Genomic DNA, 23805 nt, shown 5'->3' with positions numbered 1-23805 from the left:
CACATTCAGGGGGTTATTCATTAAGGTATGTGGAGAGTTAAAGCACTCTAGTGTAATGGAGTTTACACTGGATCGAGTGCATAAACTCATAACAGACCTCAATGAAAATCCCCTCCCGAGTATTAAATCCTTACCTGAAACACGTGCCATCCTTGTAGAGAAGTAGCACTGCTCCAAATCCTCAAAGTGGGCTGTGAGACGTTTTCGCCGAGATGCCAGCGTGCTGTTGTACCAGGGCTGCTTCTTTGTCTGGATGGGGAGTAAGTGATCAGATTTAGCATGGAACCAAATCTGAACTCGGCCGTGCTGGAGGGACCAATAACAAGAGACGGAAGCTAGGAAGTGGATAGGGAAAGCTTTAGACCCCATCGCTGGAAGGGGCCCTGCAACACATTGCAGAGCAAAAATAAGCACTTTCAAATTAGAGAGTTAATGCATTATAGGCTTCAAATATTTTACATCACTCATCATACATAATTACAAATTGTGAGAATTTTTTTTACTGTCTTGAAATTATGAGTTGCAACTTTTTTGACCTCTGCAATCACAGCTCCTGGATTCTACAAGCTCTGCATGCACCAACGTTGCACCAAAGTGTGGTCTATCCCATTTGTGGTCGTCTCTTAAGTGCAATCAGTTGTAGACATTTATTATTTTCCTTTACATTGTTGTGCCTGAAAATGGTCGCCTGTTCAGTTCGCAAGTTCAGACAATTACGTGGCACAAGAAATACTGAAATTAAGCATTTTGTTTTGTTGACAATTAATTGCTGTATCAAAAAGGTCTGAATTAAGTGTGGCTGAGGATTCCATTTTGTTCACTTAATACACATTCAACATTCAAGGAAAGGCACATTTGAAGTTTGGTTGTTTTCAATTATCTTGCTTCTGAAGGGGTTATTTTTTGATCAACTACTGCAGTGCTTCAAACCTAAAACAACTCAGGAGGGCTTAAAGTTTAAAGGAGTACCACAGCACAGCACACCTGAGGGAGGCGGTGAGCAGTTCGGGGAGCTTCTACTTTCTCAATTTGTGAGATACATGCTTGATTTTTACTGGCACATTGTAAGTGCGCATTTTATTGACCCGTTTTTTAAAATATAAAGTTGTACCTTTTTGATCGCACTATGTAGTTCTCTCTCTATTTTACATACATCATCCTGCTGACGGTATCTCTAACAAGGGGGGTCCAGATCGCAGCCATCTATATGGGTGGCAACCCAATTTGCCAACTGCTTGAATAACTCATACATCTTGTGAGTAATACATTTATACGAGCCAAGACACAATCATTCCACTTTATAGAAACGTCTGCACTTAAATTTCTGTTTTTTTCCCCTTATGCTCCCCCTGGATGTTTGAGAAAATTACTTGAATCTTTGGAACCCGTGAAACAGGTCCCACCAGTGAGGTTTGAGCTGGGTGGTTGGAATACTATCATCATACATCACTTTTCTAATATATATTCACTATTGATATTATTTATAGTTGTTTGCGCCTTATATCACTTATTTCACAATATATTGAATATATCCAGCACATTAATGGAACACATTCTGCCCCAAGTACCCAAACCAGATGTGGAAATCCTGCCACTAGTAAAGCATACATGCAGTTAGGAAACGACCAATAGATTCTTATACAACTTGGTAGGTAACAAAACCAGGTTGCAGAGCCTCATTAAAATGATCCATATGGAAATAAATGAATTATTAAAAAGTACAAATTGACCAAGTGGATCACTTGACAAGCATAAAGCAATCTTACCTGCGAGTTTCCACTGAAACCAGGCGTCTGGCTGTACTCTGTTGAGTCGATAATGCTACTGTAAGAGAGAAAGCATAGTTTGTGGAAATGAAGGTGTTAATTATATACCACCTTGCTCAGAGGGGACTGTGAAGGGGTTAAGGATATACCATGAATGCATTGCAGGATCTTTTGGCAGTTGGGAAGCGTCAGCACAGGAAGGCCAAGACGGGCCAAGCAGTCAGCATAAAGCAGACTGCAGTGTGAGTCCAGAACCAGGTCATTTCAATTGCCCAGTACAGGGAGGGCTTTGCCAGGAAGCTCTATAGCCTTGTAAGGGTGAGTTCCAGCCAAAGCCAGGACCGGAACCCTTACACAATAATATCAGCGGAGTAACCCGTCATACTGCAGACGTGTTATTAATACATGTATAATAAAAATATGATGTTAGAAGTCTCAATACCCATGTTTGGTGAATTTGTATTTTCTAGCAGGTGTTCACTATACACATTAGGCACCCTTGTTACAAATTATCCAATTAACAGCTGTAGGTTACCTGTGCGATGGGGAGGGAGCTTCAAACTGTGGCACGGTGCTATCCTCGCTGCGAGGGGAGTATAAACCACTCATCTCCTGCAACAAACGAGGCAAATCTAGTCAGCATTTCCACTGCTTGTAATTCCGATACCACTTGTAATTATGTGGGTCTTCAAATATTGCTGTGCACATCCTTCTTGCAGCTTAAGTACAAAAAAAGGCCAAAATAATGTCTAATTTCTTGCAATCGTGAGGACTGCCATCAATTGCAGACCACCTGGAAAAGAGTTTATGGGGCAGATACGCGTTTGCCAAGAGGGTGGGAGATTGCCAAAAGCATCCAAAAGACAACTAATCAGGGCTCTCACCTCCACACGTTTTATGTCGTCCTCCAGCACGCTCAGTTCTTTCTGGATCTGCTCCAATTGCTGGAGGGTGGAAGGGCAGACAGAAAAGAGGCAATGAATAGCTATTGAGCATCCACCGCTTTATAAAATCAAATAGAAAACCCGTGTTGTATGATATCTGAGTGAGTAAACAAAACTTCACCAAGTCTCGTGGTTCCCATTGTACTACATAGGAACAGAGCTTGGTGCTTTGTCGGTCTTACTCATCGTCATCAAGTTAACTGCATAGAACCGGTAGAAACATACCGCATTTTGCATCAAATGTTAATATAACGTGTCACTGTCCCAACACTCTCCCAAAAGAGCTTACAATCTAATGATACCAATCTCATAACAGACAAACCACAGTATAAGGATGCATTCTACCTTGATCATTATAGATTTAATGAAAATAAACTTCTACTTTCCACTAACATCTGGAAAGTAATAACATGGCACAAAATACTTATATACACCGGTCCACGAAGAAGTCGCTTTAAAACATGTACAATGTAAAACTGTAGTTATATATCATTCTTTAGTCACTGTGCTGTATTCCTACACCAGTGTGCTGCTGTATACAGCAGGGCCCCGCTTTACGGCGTTCCGCTCATACAGCGTTTCCAAATGTATAGCCATATTCATTAGGTTCGGCGCCTGTTCTGTTTTTCCGGCGATTTTTGGCATGATGCGCTCAGCAACAAAGTATCTGGTTGTCACCAAGCAACAGTTTTAGTGCGTGCACAACTCCTTGTCAGATGCCATTTGTCAGCGAAACAGTCAGTATACTGCTCTGCATTTCTGTTTTCAAAAAGGTACAATACAGTACAGTAGGGCCCCGCTTTACGGCGATTTCCGCTTTATGGCAGTGGCCTGGAACGGAACCCGCCGTATGAGCTGGGCACTACTGTACTTGAATTCTTACATGTGCATATATTTCTATTTCAGATAACATTTTCTGCGTGTACTTGCATTCTTTTCAAAAGTTGCTAAACTGCAGAAGGGGGTTCTGGGCAATGGCTTGCACATAAGCACATCAACAATAAATATTGTGTGAAGTTACACATACAATCCTGGTAGGCAGTGGGCACTCCTGTGTCTAGCCGTTACCTCTGTTTACACTATTACTGCGTTAGTACCGGTCACACAACAGCTTCATCTTTTTTTCTGTGAACGAGTAATTGTGATGTGGAGTCATGCCACAAACTGACCTATTAAAACCAGAGCTGCTTTCAGGGATTGATACTGGCTACACATACAAAGCCCTACTCCCTGCAGTACTGAATTTACAAACGTACTTGTTACACACTGCCATCACTTAACACTTTTGTAGAGTGAGATTACACATTTGTTGCTATTCCGTTACAGCTACGTGACTATATATGAATTGTTCTCTATTTCAGTAGTTGATGGTGTGATAACATTACAGATGACCTTTATTGGAATTTCACTATTCCAGACTATTAACCCAAAACGCTCTCAAGTGGACGGTATACATATTAAAGTAAAAAGTACTTTAGGACACTTTGTACTGTATTTGCATTTCTGGGACTGTTTGTTCTGTGAGTCTGTTTTCTTGCCTTTTTAAATGTTCGCCCTGCTCTGTTGCCTTGATTCCGTTTACCAGATGTTTGACAACTTGACAGTTACTCAATCAGTGGTTCAGTCCAAGACTGAACCACCTGTACTAAAGCAGGAATATCCTGAAAACCTGACCTGTTGGAAGGAAGGGGGACAGGGGGACGGGAGGGTGTTGAAGACTGAAGTCGAGAACCCTGCACTAACTTCTGTGATGTCACGTAACAGTGGGGCAGGACGGTATTTTGCAGGCCTTTTGAAGTTTTCTGGGGTATATATTTCCTTGGCAACGTGTATTCTGTATCTTGACAAAGGCTCCATTGGGGCCCAAAACATTTACACATTAAACCTTTAAGCATTGGTGAATTTGTGCATGTATCTAATGTATGTATCTACGGTATGCATGGTATGCAGCAATGTTGAGTAAACAACCAGATAAGCTCTGAACATATTCCTAGAAAGGCAAACAGCATCCATAGCCAGGGGAGAAAAAAAAAATGTGAGAACATTACTGTTAAAAAGGTTTCATCAACTAAAATGTTTATCCTACATGGAGTGGGGGGGTGGGGGGGAGATTATTTAAGCATTTTCTTGGCCAATATAAATATCATCTCCACCCAACCATTTGTTTTTAATGATTGACCAAAACGTATAAAGTTTATGTTCATGAAGCTGAACAAGGGACAGAAGAAACTGGAAGGACGGCAGAGGCAGCAGGACATTATGCAATCCTTCACACAGAAAGACTCAGCATCTGTTTAGCATCTCTTGACCTCAGGAGAAAGTTATACCTCAAATTTCGTCAACAAAACAGTCAGACCAATAGAAAGGTATCAACACTCCAGTAGTATTGAGAAATGTGCCTTTGCAATAAGCATTAACCCTCTGCACCACCGTGCCTTTTATCTACTCTAGTACAACTCAACACAGCTATTCAGAAATAATGAACGGAAAATAAAATAAAAACTACTTCAAGCACCAAAAAATGAATCTATAAATCGCATGGTTCACTTGTGAATTCCTTTCCTATTTTTGCCCCATGCTATGAGGCTGTCCCACACAGCCCTTTCAGTAAAGAAGTGCTCTGACATTTCCAAACCTAGATCGCTCAGACTTCAGAGCGCAAGCCCTTGTTGTGGCATTTTCTTTTCTAATAAAACTGCTGCCTGGATATGCATTCTCCCATCGACCTCCATTCTTCCATAGAGTACATGCCGAGGTCCTTAAGATCTAACTGAACAATGTCAATTTTGAAGTCAGTCACGATCCATCAGTGTTTAACATTGGGGGTATGAGGTGGGCAGACATTCAGTGCTACAAGGTCAAAACGGCTTTGCGCAACAACCTATTTCAAAACTTAATTGAAGTCAAAGAATGCTTTTCCGGTGGTTCGAACTGGTGACCACAATAAAGTAAAAACAGACAAGACTCAGAAATGGAGGAATGTTTTATATAACCCACATTACCTCTCTCTTATTCCGGCGAGCTACTTTGAGGAATTCCATGAGGATTTGTAGTTGTGCAGCATGCGATTCCTGTAAGTATGAAAGAAAAAGAAAGTGTGTTGATCCTTACACTTATCGGAACTTTAGCAAAAACATGGCATCTGGAATGACAACCGTAATATATGAAGCATAGGATTTGGCTTGTCTATCGCTTCCAGGTACTTACCGGAGAAGGAGCCGCTATTATTTCATGGAGGTTTGAATACCACGCGTCACGTGGGCCATTACGAAGCCAAGTCATTGGCCCGCATAACAGGGGAGATTTAAACCTCAATTTTGTTTCCACTGGAGGGGAGGACCCGGCTGCACTTTTCCCATTAAGTAAATACGGTTCAGCTGTGGCGACCCCCTGCTTCCTATATACATGTAAAAATGTGGCGCGCGCACCACTACGCCTCCTGCACAGTGCAGTCATGTGACCACTTTCAATAGTCGAAATGTGAACGCAGGGACCATTTTGCACGAAACGCAAGAGTCGTCATCCTCAGTGGGCTGATTACAACCTGCGTTCCATGGGAAAGCAGGACGCGATCTAAGCTCGAAAATAACCCTCAGCTGGGCGTGATATAGTTACTATGTCATGGGGCACACAAAGGGTTAACCCAGGGGTTCTCAACTCCAGTCTTCTTTGACTGAATTATTGACTGAACCACCTCTGCTGACGCAAGGATATCCTTAAAACCTGACCTGCTGGGGTGTCTTGAGGGCTGGAGTTGACCACTCCTCCCATAGATCCTCGCTGGGTTACGTGCAAGTTTCCACATTAATTAGATCCCACGACTTCCACATGAACACCCTCCATAGTGCATTCCCATTGCTGCTCTATGATCAGAGGGAGTGGGGGGGGGGCAGGGGTTTACCCACACATTTTTGAACAAAGACCAGATAATAATTAATGTATATGTCGGTGCATTGTCATTACTCCTGCTCACCAACAAACTCTAACAGTACTTTCCAATTTTTCCGGTGTTATTTTGCCATCACAGTCCCAATACTTGCAACATTACTATCTAGTCAGGTGCGAGTCCTTATCCCAATCTGTTTGCAGAGTATCATTTTCATGGTGCTTCAAGTTAAATGTAGGTGCAGAAGGCTCTTCTTAAAGCAGCAATCCAAGCGACTTAATACTTATTTTTATTTATTGACATGATTGAAGCAGTGGTTCTCCAAAAGCTGAACCCCATTAATTTTAGCTCTGGGGACCCCTGTTTCTGGAGATACTTACCTCTATATTGGGTGCCGGTACCCGTGACATCTTATTTGGCTTCCTGTCGGCGTTAAACCCCAGCTATCTCAGCCGGAGTGGCTACCGGCATCACCTATGGAGATATCTCCGGAAGCAGAGGGGTCCCAGAGTTGAAATTAATGGGGTTCAGCAGCAGAGACCCCCTGCTTCAATCTCGTGAAAAAAAGTTTAACAAAAAGAAAGCGATTGAATTGCTCCTTTAAAATTCTATATAAAGTAGCTCAAATAGCCAAGTGTTTTCATTTCACTGCAATGCCACCACATGCTGCAAATTAGGCCTATCCCTTTAACACCTTGCAATGCAGGACAGTTTGCTGCAGAACATGAAGATGACAAGGATTATGATTTTAACAGGAAAAAACACTAAGGGAACACTGAATGCACAGCTGGTAGATGGATGGGCTGCCAAACCTGCTTGCAATAACAGAACCGATAAACCCATGGACAAAGGTTACAACAACACCACCATCGCTCGCCAAGTGCGAGCAGGGAATAAACGAGATCTTTAAGCTGCATGTTTAGCCCACACATTACCCTCCTGGTGCAGACTGCTACAAAAGCTCGTGCCAGGCTCTGGAAATGTGAAATGCAAGGCTCCTTAAAACTTTTTCTGAAGCTAAATTTAAAAAATCGGAAGATTATATTGTTTTCCCCTTTTGCTGCTGTGATATTTGGCCAAATACTTTTATGACCCTTCTGGCAGCGGAGCTGAACAATATGTGCTGTAGGAGGAGGCCCTGTTACTGGCACGGCACGCAACCGGGACAGAAAGCTTCTCTATCGATTCCATCAGACTTCATGTCTTCATGAGACTGAAAGGAATTGCCAAAGAGCAGGAACAGGGGTAGAGATGGGGTATAGGCACCTTATTTACTTAGCACCAGTAAAGAAGCTTTGTGTGAAGGAGGAATATATAAGCCAGCTTATAGTCAATGTTTCATGCAGCCAAAAAGGGCAAACTGGACCAAAATATGCAATGCGCTAGGTACGGGATTTTCCATTTTCTTAGCAGCTAAATTAAGTTTACACAGCAATCCATTTTACACCCCATGTCAGTTATTTAATTTTTGAAGCGTTTAATTTGTTAGTATAAAATAAAAAGGAGCTTTACTTTTACATTTCTAATTCAACACAAGTTCCTGGCCCAGTTGGATAATGATTAGGGCAGGGGTGCTCAACTCAAGGGCAGGGGTGCTCAACTCAAGGGCAGGGGTGCTCAACTCAAGTGCGGGTTTTCAGGATGTCGCAGCTTCAGCACAGGTGGTGGGTCTTTGACTGAGCCTCTGATTGAGCCACCTGTGCTGAAACAGGGACGGACTGAGCCACCTGTACTGCAGGGATAAGCACGGATATCCTGAACTGTTGGTGGGGGGCTTTAGGACGGGAGTTGAGCACCCCTGGATTAGATCTCACACACACTTTTAAAAGTAGCAATGTCCCCAAAACGCAAAAGTGCAGCAGTAACAAAAACTGATTTTTCAATGCTGTAATGAGCCATTTCTTGCTTTTCAGTCACACTATTTTGTGTGAATGGCAGTGGTCATTTTAATTTCCCAGGAAATGTTTCAGCAACTAATAAAGATGTAATAGGATAGGGAAATGTTATCACAGCTCAACCTTAATATTCAATAGTATATACATGATGGCGGTGCATGGGGAGTAAGATATGTTTATCAAATGACCAAGAGTAGTCACAAAAAAGATTCCCACTGATTTGCACACAGCCTAAATTACAACAGACAGTATTAGAAGGAGCTAATTAGTCCCAGCATACATATGATGCAGCAACCAGGGGGGATAGAAACTCAAAAATAATAACATTTTATTAATTGCTAATAACTCTTCTAAGTGAAAAAAATATACTAATAAAATCATTTAAAACCACTGAAATATGCCTATTTTATGGACCATTCATATAATATATGCATGTGTATAGCCTTGTTTCAGTGAACGCATGTTATATTGAAACATTGGTGACAACTCAAAGTAAAGTAAATGTGGTCAGACAATCTGTAATATACACACAAGTACTCACTATGAGTTAAATAGGGTATATACATACAAAGGAAGACGTCATGTAAACAGTGACTTCCTCAAAATCGTGTTTACCCTAATGTATCAGTGAGTTACAGATCACACAGCATTGTGTTCCCAAACTGTAACCAGTAGTAACGAAACCGACACAAATGTAACCATCACATACCATATGTTCGCCGGGCAAGACCTAAAGCAGACGCCGGACAAACGGTTGTATGAATTCCGCTACTCATAGGGATTAATATGTAGCTCTACTAGTACTAAGCTACCCCAATCACAGAACGTACATAATATAGTGCTTCATGTGCAATAAGGGTATTAACCCCCTGTATGGCTGCAATAACCATTTACTAGATACAGGTTCAGCCTGCTTACATGCAAGCGAACATATGGTATGTGACAGTTACATTTATGTCGGTTTCGTTACTACTGGTTACAGTTTGGGAACACAATGCTGTGTGATCTGTAACTCACTGATACATTAGGGTAAACACGATTTTGAGGAACTCACTGTTTGTTTACATGACGTCTTCCTTTGTATGTATATACCCTATTTAACTCATAGGGACTACTTGTGTGTATATTACAGATTATCTGACCACATTTACTTTACTTTGAGTTGTCACCAATAACAGTTTCTGTGATGCTTTGTTCTTGCTCATATGTTCTGTGAACAAGCATATACTTACCTTATTCATACAAATTTGTAGGTGTCATACAATATATTTGATATCAGTGACACTTCATCGTTATACATTATAAGGTATAAAAATACAACATTATGCGTTCACCGAAACAAGGCTATACACATGCATATATTATATGAATGGTCCATAAAATAGGCATACTTCAGTGGTTTTAAATGATTTTATTAGTATATTTTTTTCACTTAGAGTTATTAGCAATTAATAAAATGTTATTATTTTTGAGTTTCTATCCCCCCTGGTTGCTGCATTATATGTATGCTGGGACTAATTAGCTCCTTTTAATACTGTCTGTTATAATTTAGACTGTGTGCAAAATCAGTGGGAATCTTTTTTGTGACTACCCTTGGTCATTTGATAAACTAATAAAGATGTAGCAGACTTCAATGTTCTTTCTAGTATACTACGTGATCTGAGAGATACAGTTTTAGAGAATTGAAAAAAGGGTGGGTTTGCTAAAGACAATTTTATCATTGTGAAGTATAATTAGTAAGGAAAGATTGATTTTATGGCGAGTACAAAGGATTCCTGCTTTAAGATACCCTATTTAAGGGTCACTGGGATTTACCTTCATTAAAAACAGCATGTTTCATTCAGAATGCCATCCCAAAAATGAATATACTGGGTCTTTGAAAGAATATAAAGTGCCATGCAAAAAAATTATTTGATTATTCCATAAATAATAGCTGCCGTTTCCACCATGTATGAGCTACCACCATGTGTAAAGAAACCATTGAAGTGGAGGGCAACTAATGATCTAATTATGGAAGATGGAACAGCACAGAGCTGGCGCAATACAAACCCAACATGGAAGATATGGAATTCAACTACTTTAAGTCATAATTTCTCGCATTACATTGAAGCTTTGGGGGCTGAGCTACAGCCGAGGTGTGACCAACCCTAGTAACTGAATACCTGTGTTTCCGATATTAAAAGACTATTCTAATTAGTATTACATGGAGCTTAAGAAACCATCTATTATTTAAATTGTTATTCAACAGGCAGTTCAATTTTATTTTTATGCCAAATCGCAGCATCATGTTTGAAGATGAATTTTAGTAAAGACCTATCAGCCATGATGTTATTTGGAAGAGGTTGGAGATCATGTGGACCTTGGCAGGGATAGTGTGGAACAGACACAAATATAAACCATCCAAAGATATACATGATTTGTGTATTCAATGCATCATTTTGAAAAATTAACGAGTATCTTGTCTTACTTACTGGTTGTACAGTTTCCCAATTCAGTTTACAGTGACCCAGAACACGAGCATTACAGTAAACTGAAACGCTCAGCTATGCTATTACTTACTGCTTCCAGCTGCCTTTTCTTCTGCACCAGCACCTGCAGCATCAGATTGACATTGGCCAAATCTAGGTTATCTTGATCCGTCACCAGCAAGTCCTGGAAGATCTGCCACCTGTGGCCATTCTGTGGAAGCCAAGAGCAAAAAAAAAAAAAAAAAAAGAGAAAAAATAAATAAATAAGGTTTGTTAGAGACAAAACTCCACCTACAGTCTCTGCTGGTCACTGGTTGTACGCAGGCAACCAACAATATCCTGTATCAAAGTCTTCGATATCAAAACAGCTTAACATCAAACTCAGGTTTATATGACTGGCATTGAAGAGATCAAACATTCATGTGGGAGGCATACCAGAGGGGCTACCTAATAACATGCTGCAGGCCACTGTCAGGAAGGTGGTTAAAGAAGTTTCCTCATTCGAGAAGATGACTGATGCTGCAAAATATTATGATCAGAGATTAGGAAGGTGATTTAGTTTAGGGGTGCAGATGTTTGTCTCCTTTATCAGCATGTGGGCTCATATTACAGATTTACTTGATCTGTGGACACCTTATTTCCAGGTTTCTCTACTCGCTCACCCGTAACAACCATAGTTCCTTTCTCCAACCTTTGCATAGCCGGCTGCCATGCAACCAAGTATGTTAGAAATGTGCTGCTCAATTAAAACACCAAAGAGTATGCTTTATAAGTAATTAGTAGCTCAAATTAGACATATTTTTTTTAAAAAGTCAAGAATATACATAATTCAGCTACTAAAACCTGAGAAAGTAGCAGTGTTCAGACTAAAAGGATTATTATGCCAAAGGACAATACTAATCAATTACCACTGAATAACAAAGTGCCTCAGTAAGTGAATTGCTTCTCTACAACCCCAACCTAATGAATGGTTTATGGCAGGAAACATATGCACTTAGCCGGACCTGTGTACTTTCTAAAGAGTTCTCACCAAAGGGTCCAGTTTCAGACGCTTGTCGTCAAATCTCTGCTTCTGTTTGAGGATTAGTTCATTTACTGAAAGGGGAAAATAGAAATAGGCGATGACTTCGGGAAATGAAACAAGTTCAACAACTAATTACAAGGAACTTTACGACCATTAAATAGCTTACTGAAATATATATATAGGGAAGTAACAGATCAGAAAAAGCAGTCTAACATGCACATGGGACCGCTCAGAAGAAAGTAATGTATGCAATCAAGCAATTCCACTTAAACAAATTCCTTTGTTATGTTATACTCAAGCATCTTCACTCTAAACACATCCCAATCCAACTCATCACTGGTAACAAAAGCCACCACATAGGCATACACAGATTTCCCTAAACGTCAGAGTGCAATTCCAGACCTGCATAAACTGTCACATCCCACAGCGTGCAAAAACAACACACATCTTAACTTTTCTTTTGGGAATTAGTCTTTGTAGGCAATTTTTATTAAGACTATAGTATAGGTACGTACACCTTAAACGGATTACTTTTTACTAAAACAAAACCTTAATGTGTTGCAGCAAAATAGTTTTTGTAAAGGACATCCCTTATTGCGGGTATGTCATCACAATTTCTTCAATAAACAGATTCATTGCTAAAGGGATAGTTCCCTTCTAGGATTATTGGCAGTCAGAACTTTTAAATCACTTCCCAGAATTATAAGAACTTACTTGAAATATATGGCGAGTTCACACACAGTACAATTCTACTCCCCTCTCCTTGAATCAACGTTTCAAAGAACAAAAACTATATAGGCAGTCATATACAAATGGTTGTGTGAATGTTTGTCAGTAATCATGCAAACACAAGCGTGTTTCATGGTCATTGCTTGTGTTATGCTCATCTCATACTTTTAGCACCTATTAAAACAGCTTTCCAAAAATAAGTTTCACTCAAAAAAACACCCCTTAAAAATAGGCTTTTGTACAACAAAACGTAATATATTTGTTGTTGTGGAAGCTTTAAAAGAGCAATCCAATCCGGCAATTTATTTATTTTTTTAAATCTTTTAATATAGCGTTGACGCAAGGAGTCTTCGAATCTGAAACCCTTAATTTCAGCTCCAGGGAACCCCTACTTCCAGAGATAATTACCTCCGAAGTATGTGCTGGTAGCTGCTCTGGCTGAGCAAGAAGGCTTTAAAGTTTAAAGCTCCAGCGTCCCATGGGAAAATAGGAAGCCGCACTGATGACGTCACGGCTTCCTACTGGCCAGAGATCTTTAAACAGCGGACATATTGTAAACCCTGTTAGCCGAGGAGAGCCGATATCGGCACATATTTCTGAAGCAAGTATCTCCAGAATCAGGGGCTCCCAGAGTTTTAATTAATGGGGTTCAGCTCTGGTGACGCCCTGCTTCAATCAGATATTAAAAAAAATAAAACATTTGCAGTCTTGGATTGCCTCTAAGTGAAACATGAGCAGGCAACTGAAGTTAGACTACATTTTATATCAAGGTAAATAAAAAGTCACCAAAACTGCTGCAGGGGCCCTGCTGTACATTGCGTTGAAAGCTGCTCCACCAATAAACAGGTTTACGGTTTGGCTCACTACATGCAAAAAAGAAATTAACATTTACAGGTAATTCACAGAGGCGTTTATTTCAGTAAGGCTGCGTCCATAAACATTTCCCCCGTGCGGAGGCTGAGGGAAAGCGGGTGCTTTCCCTGGACATGGTATGCGCGCCGTCCGTGGGCCGGTCTATGGGCGTTCCATTGGGCTAACCGCTCACGTGACTGCCCTATCGCGCGAGAAATCAGTTTTAACTGATCTCACGCATTGCGCGCCCCCTCCTGCCTCCACGCGAACGCTGCCTTAAGGCAGTCTGTTCGCTCAGCGTGCGGACGCGTCCGCGCTGCCTGCCACAGTATGGACGCAGCCTAAGAAATGTTTCAATTCAACACTGGACTTTCCCCAAGTTAATGTGGATGGCCCAGTATTAAATAAGAAACCGAATGTAAAATTAAAAAGTATGTGGTGATTGTATTTAGCAAGGAGTGTGTAAATTGTCTCCTCTGCACCTTGATGCATTTCTAGAACCTGTACCGTTTACAAACAGTTACCCTGAATTGAAGCAGCAGCTAATAACCAATTGCTGGACAGGGATCCTTGGTTGCAGTTCTACTAATTTAACAAGAAGCCTGACAGGCAACGGACATATTATAGATAAATGAATGGTTACTGATGTGTATAATATTTATTCAGGGAACTCACCTAAAAAGTTGGGGTAGAGATGATCAATGTTGTCTACCACATAGTTACACTTGGGGCAGCGGTTATTGTCCTCCAGGCTCTGATGGATACATTTGTAGCTGCACCAAAAACATACATATATTTGTCTACAAGCTGTATAAAGAACCAGCAGCAAAACTAACAGCAAGCAGATAAATACATATAGAATTAAATAAAACAGGACCATTTGGCCTCTTTAGTCTGCTTAGTTAACACATCAAAATAGGCAGTAACTGTGCACCCAATGGCAATACACTTGTGTCAGTGGTTTATTATATCAACTTTCAAACGCACTGACATTTCAACTGGAAACACAATGGGAAAAAAAAATTACTTCAAAAAGGTAGAAAGTATTTTAAGACATTCTGTGGCTTTCAGGATTTCTCTTGAGCTTCCTAGTGAGTATTAATGGATTTCAATGGACTGCGAGTAGTAATCGTACAAAGCTCTGCATGCATCAAAATACCTTTAACAGCAATAAGTATTACTATGCACACTTCTACGCCACAAGGAACCGAAAGTCTGCGATTCCCAGTCACAGACCCTCCCGCTGCCCTCCACTGCTTCTGTACTATGTCCACAACCCCCACTGCTCTGTCCCACATAAGCAGGTTCTCTTGCAGTAGCAGATTGCGTATTGGTTCACAGGAGGTGGTTAATTGACAGGGTGGAATAATAGCGTTACAGAACGCTACCACAAGAACATATTTAGGGAGAAGAATTGTAAGGAAAGGCTAACACAAGCACATGCTTCTTGAATGCACACCCTGTCATGTTATCATTTATACATCCATGGATGGACACACGATTAATCTTTGCACTGTGCTCACAAAGGCTGTAACAGCGTGCCATTCAATACTTAGCAATGAACACTGTTTGGAAGTGTAAAGTAGATTAAGCCGGAACAAGCTTGAGGCCCTCTGAGTGTATTGGCAGCACTGCTCGTTGGCAGAGGGGCCTACATTGCATTGCTCCACAACACGTTGAGGTCCCTTTAGAAACAAAGGGCTTAAGATGAGCCGTAGAAAAACAAAAACAGCTTCCCCTCCTCCCCCTGTATTCTCACAGAACATGGATTTATTCCAGGGATATAACCTCTCCAACATCAAGGAGGCAGCTGCTATTAGTTTTAAAGAGGGGCTAAAAAAATAAGATATGCATCCAGACTGACACCTGGATGTGATTTGAGAATGTTTGCTTTGAAATTTTTTGGAAAGCAGGCACAAAGAATTCATCTTTATGTTTAGCAAGGAAGCTCTACATATAGCAGAGCATTTCATGTTAAAGATGCCCTGCGCTTACTTATTTGGATTCGTTTTACAGATTACTTTGCACTAATTACATAACAGGATATTCAGGAAACTTTTTAGTAAAATAATAAAAAAGCTAAAGTTGATTCTATTGGGAACTTAGAGCCGCTTGCCTAGTAGTAGGATTAAATCCTAGGTTTTACATTTGGGAATTTTCATTACATGAAATAAAGTTTGGCATTCTTATTCTGTTGCAGTAGCCCAGTTCTGCAGTAACATGTATTTACCCTTGGACAGAATGGGAGCGCGCAGGACTGCAAGTGGATCTTATTGCATGGTGCTGGTACCTTACAACTCTTAGCAGATATCGGTCACTGGCATTTATAGTAATAGACTTCCTTCCTGGTTTGATGCATCAGATATTACCCCTATAGCCACCAGAGGGGCTTGTAACGCATTGCTATGCGCTATTAAAGCTGTACTTATGAAGTAGAGTATGGTAGCGATTCATTTGTATACATTTTAAAAAAATGCACTATTTTGCTGATGCTTGACACACACTTGGGACATTGCAACTCAGTACCTAGACTAGAGAGCTTCATTTTGCAGTACAGATGCAACACACTGAAAATACATCAATATCCATTTTTTCCCCCAAATGTACTACTGAAATGCTGAGGCATATACAAAACATTAAAATGCAATGACAGTTTTTTTTATTTAATATTACACCGTGTCTATTTTCTATGTTGCACATTAAAAAAGTATTTCTTACAAATAAATCTTAGGTGGGAAGCTGAACCTCATTAATTTCAGCTCTGGGGACACACTGCTCCGTAGGTCACGCCGGTGGTATCTCCCGTATGTTTCAAGGTCGCAGGCCAATAGGAAGCCGCGACTGCTTTCTATTAGCCTGGCTGATGCAGGGCCTTTGAACCACCATATTGTGGGCCCAGTCTGGCCTGCTACCGCCATGACCTACAGCAGGGGTACGCAAACTTCCTGCGCCACCCTCCCCCCAATCGGCGTCAAATGATGCTTCAGGGTCATGTAGAACGTGACCCACAGCGTCATTTGACGTCGCGTCCCCATGGCAACAGGCGTCAAATGAAACCGAGGAGTCATGTGACATCACGTCACATGGCCACGTAGTATTATTTGACGCCGCGTTGTCATGGAGACGAGTGGACACAGAAACCAGGTAAGTGAGCGCACCACCCAGTTTGCGCACCTCTGACCTATAGTATGGAGATAACATATCCAGGGAAGCAGGAAGTACACAGAGCTGAAGTCAACGTGGTTCAGCTCTGGAAACCCATGCTTCTCACAGGAAAAAAAAAACCCAAGGTTGAAATGCACCTTGAATCACATCCTTTAAGATATGCAGTTTTGTACTCAGCAGAAATGAGCTCACATTTTAGGGCCCGTCATGTACTGATACCATTGTAATTTTCACAAAACCAATAGCCATAATCATTGCAAATACACAAAAAACACAGCGCACAACGCTCATAGTGCATTAAAAGTATATTAAAGAACCATTCAATAAGGTAAGTATACTTGATTTACACATCTTGATCATTTCCAGAGGGAAGCCAAAGATGAAAAAATATTTAATACCGGAAAAATGTGAATGCAAAACAGATTTTTTTTTTTTTTTTAAAGCATGGCAGTAAAATACTATAAAGAGCAACAGGCCATGGAAACTCTGGATTTTGCTGTTCTTAATGCCCAATAACAGCCATACCACAGAAAGTTCTTTATAATGATCAGTCTAATTTCTGATATATTATGGATTGCCAAGTAATGCCCCCCCCCCTTTTTTATTTTTTTTTATAACGAGGGTTGCTACTAAAAATTGTACTTTACCTATAAAAGAAATTCTTCCAAAAAAAAAAAAAAAAAAAAAAAACACTGTACACCTTTACTTGGCCACAAGAGATACAAATTCTGGCTCATGGCATCCTTCATTCTGAAAGACTAAGTGATGAACTCAGTCTGAAACCATTTTCTCTTTTAACCATCAATGTTCGTTAGAGTATGTATTCTGTTTTAGGTATGCAACCATTTCCATTTCTGAGACAGTTACCTGAGTGCCGGCAATAAAATATGACATGCTGCTTTAGGAGTTCATACTCTTTGCACTCAAGAATACATTTTATCTTAAAATGTCCTACTTCTGCAGACATTGAAATTGCTTTCTTAATGTAGTAGTAACCGAATAAAACAGTAGTAAAAATTTTTTTTTTTAAATCATCTTACCAGAAGCTGTGCCCACATTTGGTCATGTAGGCTTCCTCGATCATATCAAAGCAAATTGGGCTGGAAAAAAAACACAAAAACAGGAAAAATAATTATAATGATAAATAAAATGAAAAAAAAAAAAAAAAAAAACCAAGATCAAAATATTAACCTAAACCATTTAAGATATGGTCATGTTTGCTTTTATTACTTTTTTTCTTCTACCCCAAAGTCCGAAGGCTCTGGTATTCAAGCAACACTAGCCAAATCTATCTGTCAAGTTTGTAGTTATGTCTGAATGGGAGATTAGGCACCTACAGAAGGAGGGGGGAGGTTGCAAGGGGGATATTTTGGTTTTCCACAGGATGAAATCCAGGGTGGGGGTGCAGGAGGTTCTCCAATAGCTGAACCACACTATTTGCAGCTGCAGGGACTACCCAATTCCCAAGAGCCTTGCCAGTGAAGTCACCAGGTTTAAAAATAAAATTAGCCTTCCAGGGGAAAGAAAATAACCACCAAACCTCCGGAAACCCACACCGTTTTTTTTTCAATACAGGATTGAAGCATTAACACCATTTTAGCTCTGGTGACCCGCTGCTTCCAGAGGTACATAGTGGGCGCCGGTAGCAACTCCAGGGCTCACTATATGTCTGCTTTTCAAATCTCTCGGGCCCTGCGGGTTAATAGGAAGCAGTGATGTGATCAGTTTTGACTTCCTTTTGGTCCATTTGATGAGGAAGCTGAAAACTGCAGACACGGCACCCCCTTCAGTGGTCAGGACCTCTGGAAGCAGGGTGTCCCTGCAGCGAAAATTAACAAGGTCCTGTTCTTGAGACCTCCTACTTCGTACCTGTATTCATTTTTTTTTTTTTAAATACAGGTTTGAAGCAGGGGTTCCCCGGAGCTAAAATTAACAGGGTTCAGCACCAAAAAGAGACTGCTTCAAATCTGTAATTAAAAAAAAAAAAAAAACACTTATTGGATTGCTCCTTTAAAATCTGGGAAGTAATGATGCTAACTTCACAAGTATCTCTGGAACCAGAGCACCACGCTCATCTCGAACAAGTTTAAGATTTGGGAAGGGAAAACGTTATAATTTCAATGAGTAGGTCTATAGACTTCAAGCTAAACAGAGCACCCCCCATGAAGCACAAAGTAGCCTCTGCACGCAAGCTATGCCAAGCTGATTTTGTATGATGCAGCTAAGGAAAATCAACCCACAGTAATAAGAGGCCTTATCCAAAGACAGATTTGGGGTTTGTGGGGAATAAAAGAAGGATATTAGATCAATCTGCTGTAATAAAATGGCAGCTACCACTACAGTGTGGCATGTAAACAAAAATTAATGCAGTTTCAGGCATACGTTTGTAATAATACTTAACATTTATTTATACGGCTGCTTGTTCATTTTCATAGGGCAAGCCTAATATGAAATGAAGTTCAACATTGGAAATATTAAATGGAAAGAGGAAAAGCATTGGGTAGCCGTTATGGAGAACAGGGCTAGAGTTGAATTATGGGACGAAATCGAAGAAAAAGAGCATGCTGGGAAATAGGACAAGCCACACAGAAATCAGGAAAGGAGAGCTTGTTATTTGCTGCTTCTTGTGGCATCCCGTTCTATATTGGCAGAACAGATCATTGAAAGAGAACACACATATGGCTCTCTATTAGAGCAGATTGCACAATTGAATTGAGTGTTTTTAAACATCAATTCCCAATAGGAAACTTTTACAACACTAATAATGACATGAATACTGGAGCTAAAACACTTAAAATGTATACTTGAAAGCTTTAGAGGAAGTATATGGTGTAAGGAAAAGAAATGTCAGAATGATAGTTTTACTTAACCCCTTAACAACCACAAGGTCTGAATCCCCATTAGTCTGCATTCTACAGTGATTTTATAGATATAGCAGGTTTCATAAACAAATGGGAGGGAGATTATCAGATCTGCTCTTCCTTTCCTGCACAAACAGTTAGGCGAGTGGTTGTTTGGGGCAGGTAATTGTGATGGTCTGTACATTAGTTTGGGGTGGGGGATTTTGAAACTTTAATACATAACTTGTGGAGGTGTGTGAGATACTGAATGTTTCATATAGTACTATCAGAGATGGGACGCTGGGGGAAGGCTGCAGGATGTATACATTATTAACTGAGGAAGAGGGGGATTGGACTGCTGAAGGTTGGATATATTACTAACAGGAGGGATATTGAAGCTTGGATACACAGAGGAGAGGGGACACCGAAACGTGCGACGCCGCAGTTACAGAGGAGGGGACGCCGAAACGTGCGACGCCGCAGTTACAGTCGAGAGGGGACGCCGAAACGTGCAACGCCGCAGTTACAGAGGAGAGGGGATACCGAAACATGCGGCGCCGCAGTTACAGAGGGGATACCGAAACTTGCAATGTCGAAGTTACAGAAGAGAGGGAATAACAAACGCCCAACACCTTAGTTACTCAGGAATACTGAGGGTTCGATAGATTAATTGGTGGTGGACAACAGTTTTGATTATTTTGGGGCGAAAGATGGGCTATTTTGAACATTTAATAGATTAGCTAGAGGGTGATAATCAGACTCCATATCGTTGATCTAGGGATTAAGGGCCATAGATTTGATAGTACAGATAAAGCAGGGATTATTGATCCCACTGGCACATTATCATGGGATATGTTGCGATATTCTGTTTTATCGTTGCCATTAAATCTGATTGACAGTGACATTCTATGATATCAATAGGTAAAATAAAAGTTTGCTACAACTGTAAATGAAAATACTAATGCAGGATTTCAGCCTGTTGGGAAAAGGCTACATTTGTATGGATCTGTCAGACTGGGAGGGTTCTTAAATGTGCCAGAAATGGGTTGAGAACTGATGTTCTACATGATTTGAGGCAAGTGACAAAACATATGATAGTTTTTAGGGGGGTGGTGACAAGGGATCTTCAATATAACAAAAGGATTGAACATTTACTTGAAGAGCTATACTGAAGATTTAGTCTCTTTGAGTGGCTGGCAGGGGAAATACATTAATTGATAAGATACTGAACATTCAATACATTAGTTAGGGAGAGGCTTAATAGAAATCCAATATATTATCGTAGTGAAGGGGGCCACATCCTTAAGGTCTGGTACAGTACATCAGAAAATATAGAGGCCGTAATATATTCCATGACAAAATGATATAGAATGTTTGCTTGTAGTAGGTGATACTGAAGCATCATCAGATAATGTAAGAGCTATAGGGAATATTTACATTAATTGGGCATATTGATTGCTCAAAAAAATTGTGGCGTCAGCCATATTAAGTATACTGTAAGTGTACTGAAAGAGGTGTGCTACACAACTCCCCAATACCAGTCTCCTCTGCCAGAGGAAGGGTTAATCCATTGACGGATGACGAAATTCTCTGGGTAATAATGACATGATCAAGCAGTTATTTAAGGGTAAGGGTCAGTGAAGGGGGGGGGGGGGTGCAGGGTAACAATCAGGGGCCAGCAGGTGAAGCTCGGGCTGAAGCAGCCTTCTCACCACACAAAGTCGTTGCTCTTATCCTCATACGAGTTGATGAGCCCGTTACACAGAGGGGTCGGGAGAGGCCTCTTCCTGGCACCGGGGCCACCGGGCCTCCCCGTCACCGCCGACCCGCTCCCTGCAGTGCCGAGCCTGGACAGACCTGAGGCAGAGACGAGACTGGGCCGCAAAGGCCCAGCTGAAGAGGAAGAAGAAGGGGTGGAAGAGGAAGGGCCCGTCCCGCTGGCCGGCCCCGGGAGCTGCTGCGGCGGCGGTTGACGGCCCGAGGACATTATTATTCCACCGACGGCGCTCCCAAGGTTCAGGCCCGGCGCATCCTCCTATACAACACGGGAACAATAAAGAGCGCACAACGGCCGTTGCTTCCCAGGAGGGATCAATAAAGTGTGAACAACAAGCTCGAGCTCCTGCCGCTCACGTCCCAGAAGCTAGCAGTCCCCGAGACAGGAAGTATCCGTCGCGTGACGGGGCAGCAGTAGCCAAGCCACGCCCACGACTCTGTGGCGGCATTCATGGGAAAGCGGCGAGCTGGGAGGGACAAAATAGTGAGGCTTATTAAACGCGATATCTGGGGATAGCAGTTCTTCTAAGTTTACTTAGCCACGGAAAGTACAGGAAGGATATGGATAAAAAAGTGAATATAATATATATATATGTACATATTACACTCCACCAGATACCAAAAAGAAGACACAGTACACGGGTTGCAAACCATTGAAGTTTTAAGGTGCAAAATTGGATTCTATTTTTATTTTTTGCAACCTGAGAGAGAATGTATACAGGATAAGAATATAACTGATGAGACAATACAATTACTGAGGAGATGATAAGAAATGAAGCATGACACAAGAGCACAAATTGAATATGCATAGTTTAGGGGGAAAATATATACTGCAAAGCCAATATAACCAACCTCACACTGATGAGACCCACAACATGATTTTAAAACAGTCTATGTTTAAAAGCTGTGTTTAAAGCAGCATGCATTGGCTTAAGGGTTTTCCATGTAATGTGGACTTGAGACATACGGTGGCACTGTGTGCTCATTTGCATGTAATTTCCCAGAATTCCTTGCTGCAGTGAAAGCACTGTATGCTAGGTCGGGTGCGCAAAGTTTTTAACTTGCCCCCCCCCGCCTCCTTACCTCCAGCCCCGCGCCCCCTCGGCTCTGGCGTCAATTGACGTCACGGGGTCATGTGACGCCACGTTACCATGGCAACGTGATGTCAAGTGACCCTGTGACGCCGGTTACCATGGCGCTGAAGATCAGGTAAGACAAGCTGCAGAGGCCACACGTGGTCCCCCCCTCCCCCCCGCCGGCACTTAATTTAAGTGCCTTGAGGGAGAGCGCGGGACCTCTGTAGCCGGCACGCCCCCCTGGAAATTCTCACTCCCCCCTGGGAGGCGCGTCCCCCACTCTGCGCACCGCTGTGCTAGGTGATAATAGCGAAAAGCAGGGTTGCAGACCTGTCTTAAGAGCTGAATGTGCTCACAAGTAATATTTTTATATGCTATAAGTTACGAGACAGGGTTTCTCTGCTTGTAAAATGTGTTCTGCATGTCAATTTGTTAGCCAGGACAGATTATCATGATTCTATTAAGAATCATAGCTATACCATCAGGAAATCTTTAAACTGCAAATCTAAGGCAGTAGTTTATTATCTCACTTGCCCTTGCGACCAGATCTATATCGGGATGACGACGAGGGAACTACGTTTCCGTATATTAGAATGTCAGAAATATTCGTTGTATCTCCCGTCATCTGGCTGCAGGACGTAAATTGACATCAGTTTCTAAACATTTCCACCTTAAAAACAATTCGGACCCCACAGTCCTGAATGCATTTGCTATTGATCAGGTGTCCTTTGGAATTAGAGGGGGGGATTTAGAGAAAGCATTACTCAATTGTGAATGCAGATGGATTGTCAAACTGGGGACACTTTTACCCCAGGGTCTAAAATGTGTATATGGGATATGCTATGTGTTTATAGCAGGTATTCCCATATGCTCTTTTTAGTCCATAGGTCCTTCCTAAACCTGCTGCACTTATAAGAATTCAAATGAAAATTTATATAAAATTCTTCATTAGAATTAGAATTACATTCATTTCTGGAATTCAGTTTTATTAAAGATTTGGTGACATAGATTCTCTTACATTGCTGACAAATTATATTAATTTGCCATCTGTGTGAGAACGTGCATTAGATTCATCAATGCATTCTTTTGCATACAATACCCACAATAAAGAGGTATAGAGACAAAAGCAGTTAAAAATAAAGAATTGTATTTTTGCAATTCAAGCTTCAGAAAGGACCGGAAGGTCTGAAATGTCGCTCCATTTTTGCTGTTACTACCTCAGATGCTTGATATGTTCTATTAAAACCTTTTTGTATTTGACAACATTTGGTGAGTGTTGCGGATCTTTGGATTTCTGTCATATATATATATATATTATATATATATATATATATATATATATATATATATATATATATATATATATATATATATATATATATAT

General features: G+C 41.0%; 1 protein-coding gene across 4 annotated transcripts in view; it reads right to left on the bottom strand.

Moving 5' to 3' along the window:
* Positions 1–21752, bottom strand: part of COP1 (COP1 E3 ubiquitin ligase) — a 62303-nt gene extending 40551 nt beyond the window's left edge. The window contains exons 1-10 of one of the 4 annotated variants that reach the window (XM_075616646.1): positions 21282–21752; positions 17770–17829; positions 14240–14337; positions 11990–12054; positions 11051–11170; positions 5713–5781; positions 2651–2710; positions 2302–2378; positions 1767–1824; positions 135–306 (exon numbers count right to left, since the gene is read on the bottom strand). In XM_075616646.1, the coding sequence (XP_075472761.1) occupies positions 135–306; positions 1767–1824; positions 2302–2378; positions 2651–2710; positions 5713–5781; positions 11051–11170; positions 11990–12054; positions 14240–14337; positions 17770–17829; positions 21282–21556 (1054 nt within the window). In that variant the 5' untranslated portion in view covers positions 21557–21752. The remainder of the gene's footprint in view (positions 1–134; positions 307–1766; positions 1825–2301; positions 2379–2650; positions 2711–5712; positions 5782–11050; positions 11171–11989; positions 12055–14239; positions 14338–17769; positions 17830–21281) is intronic. The other 3 variants (XM_075616647.1, XM_075616649.1, XM_075616648.1) reach the window with 3 other exon arrangements.
* Positions 21753–23805: the final 2053 nt, after the last annotated feature.

This window comes from Ascaphus truei, chromosome 10, assembly GCF_040206685.1.
Source record: "Ascaphus truei isolate aAscTru1 chromosome 10, aAscTru1.hap1, whole genome shotgun sequence".
NCBI lineage: Eukaryota > Metazoa > Chordata > Amphibia > Anura > Ascaphidae > Ascaphus > Ascaphus truei.
This window is presented reverse-complemented; position numbering and strand designations above follow the sequence as displayed.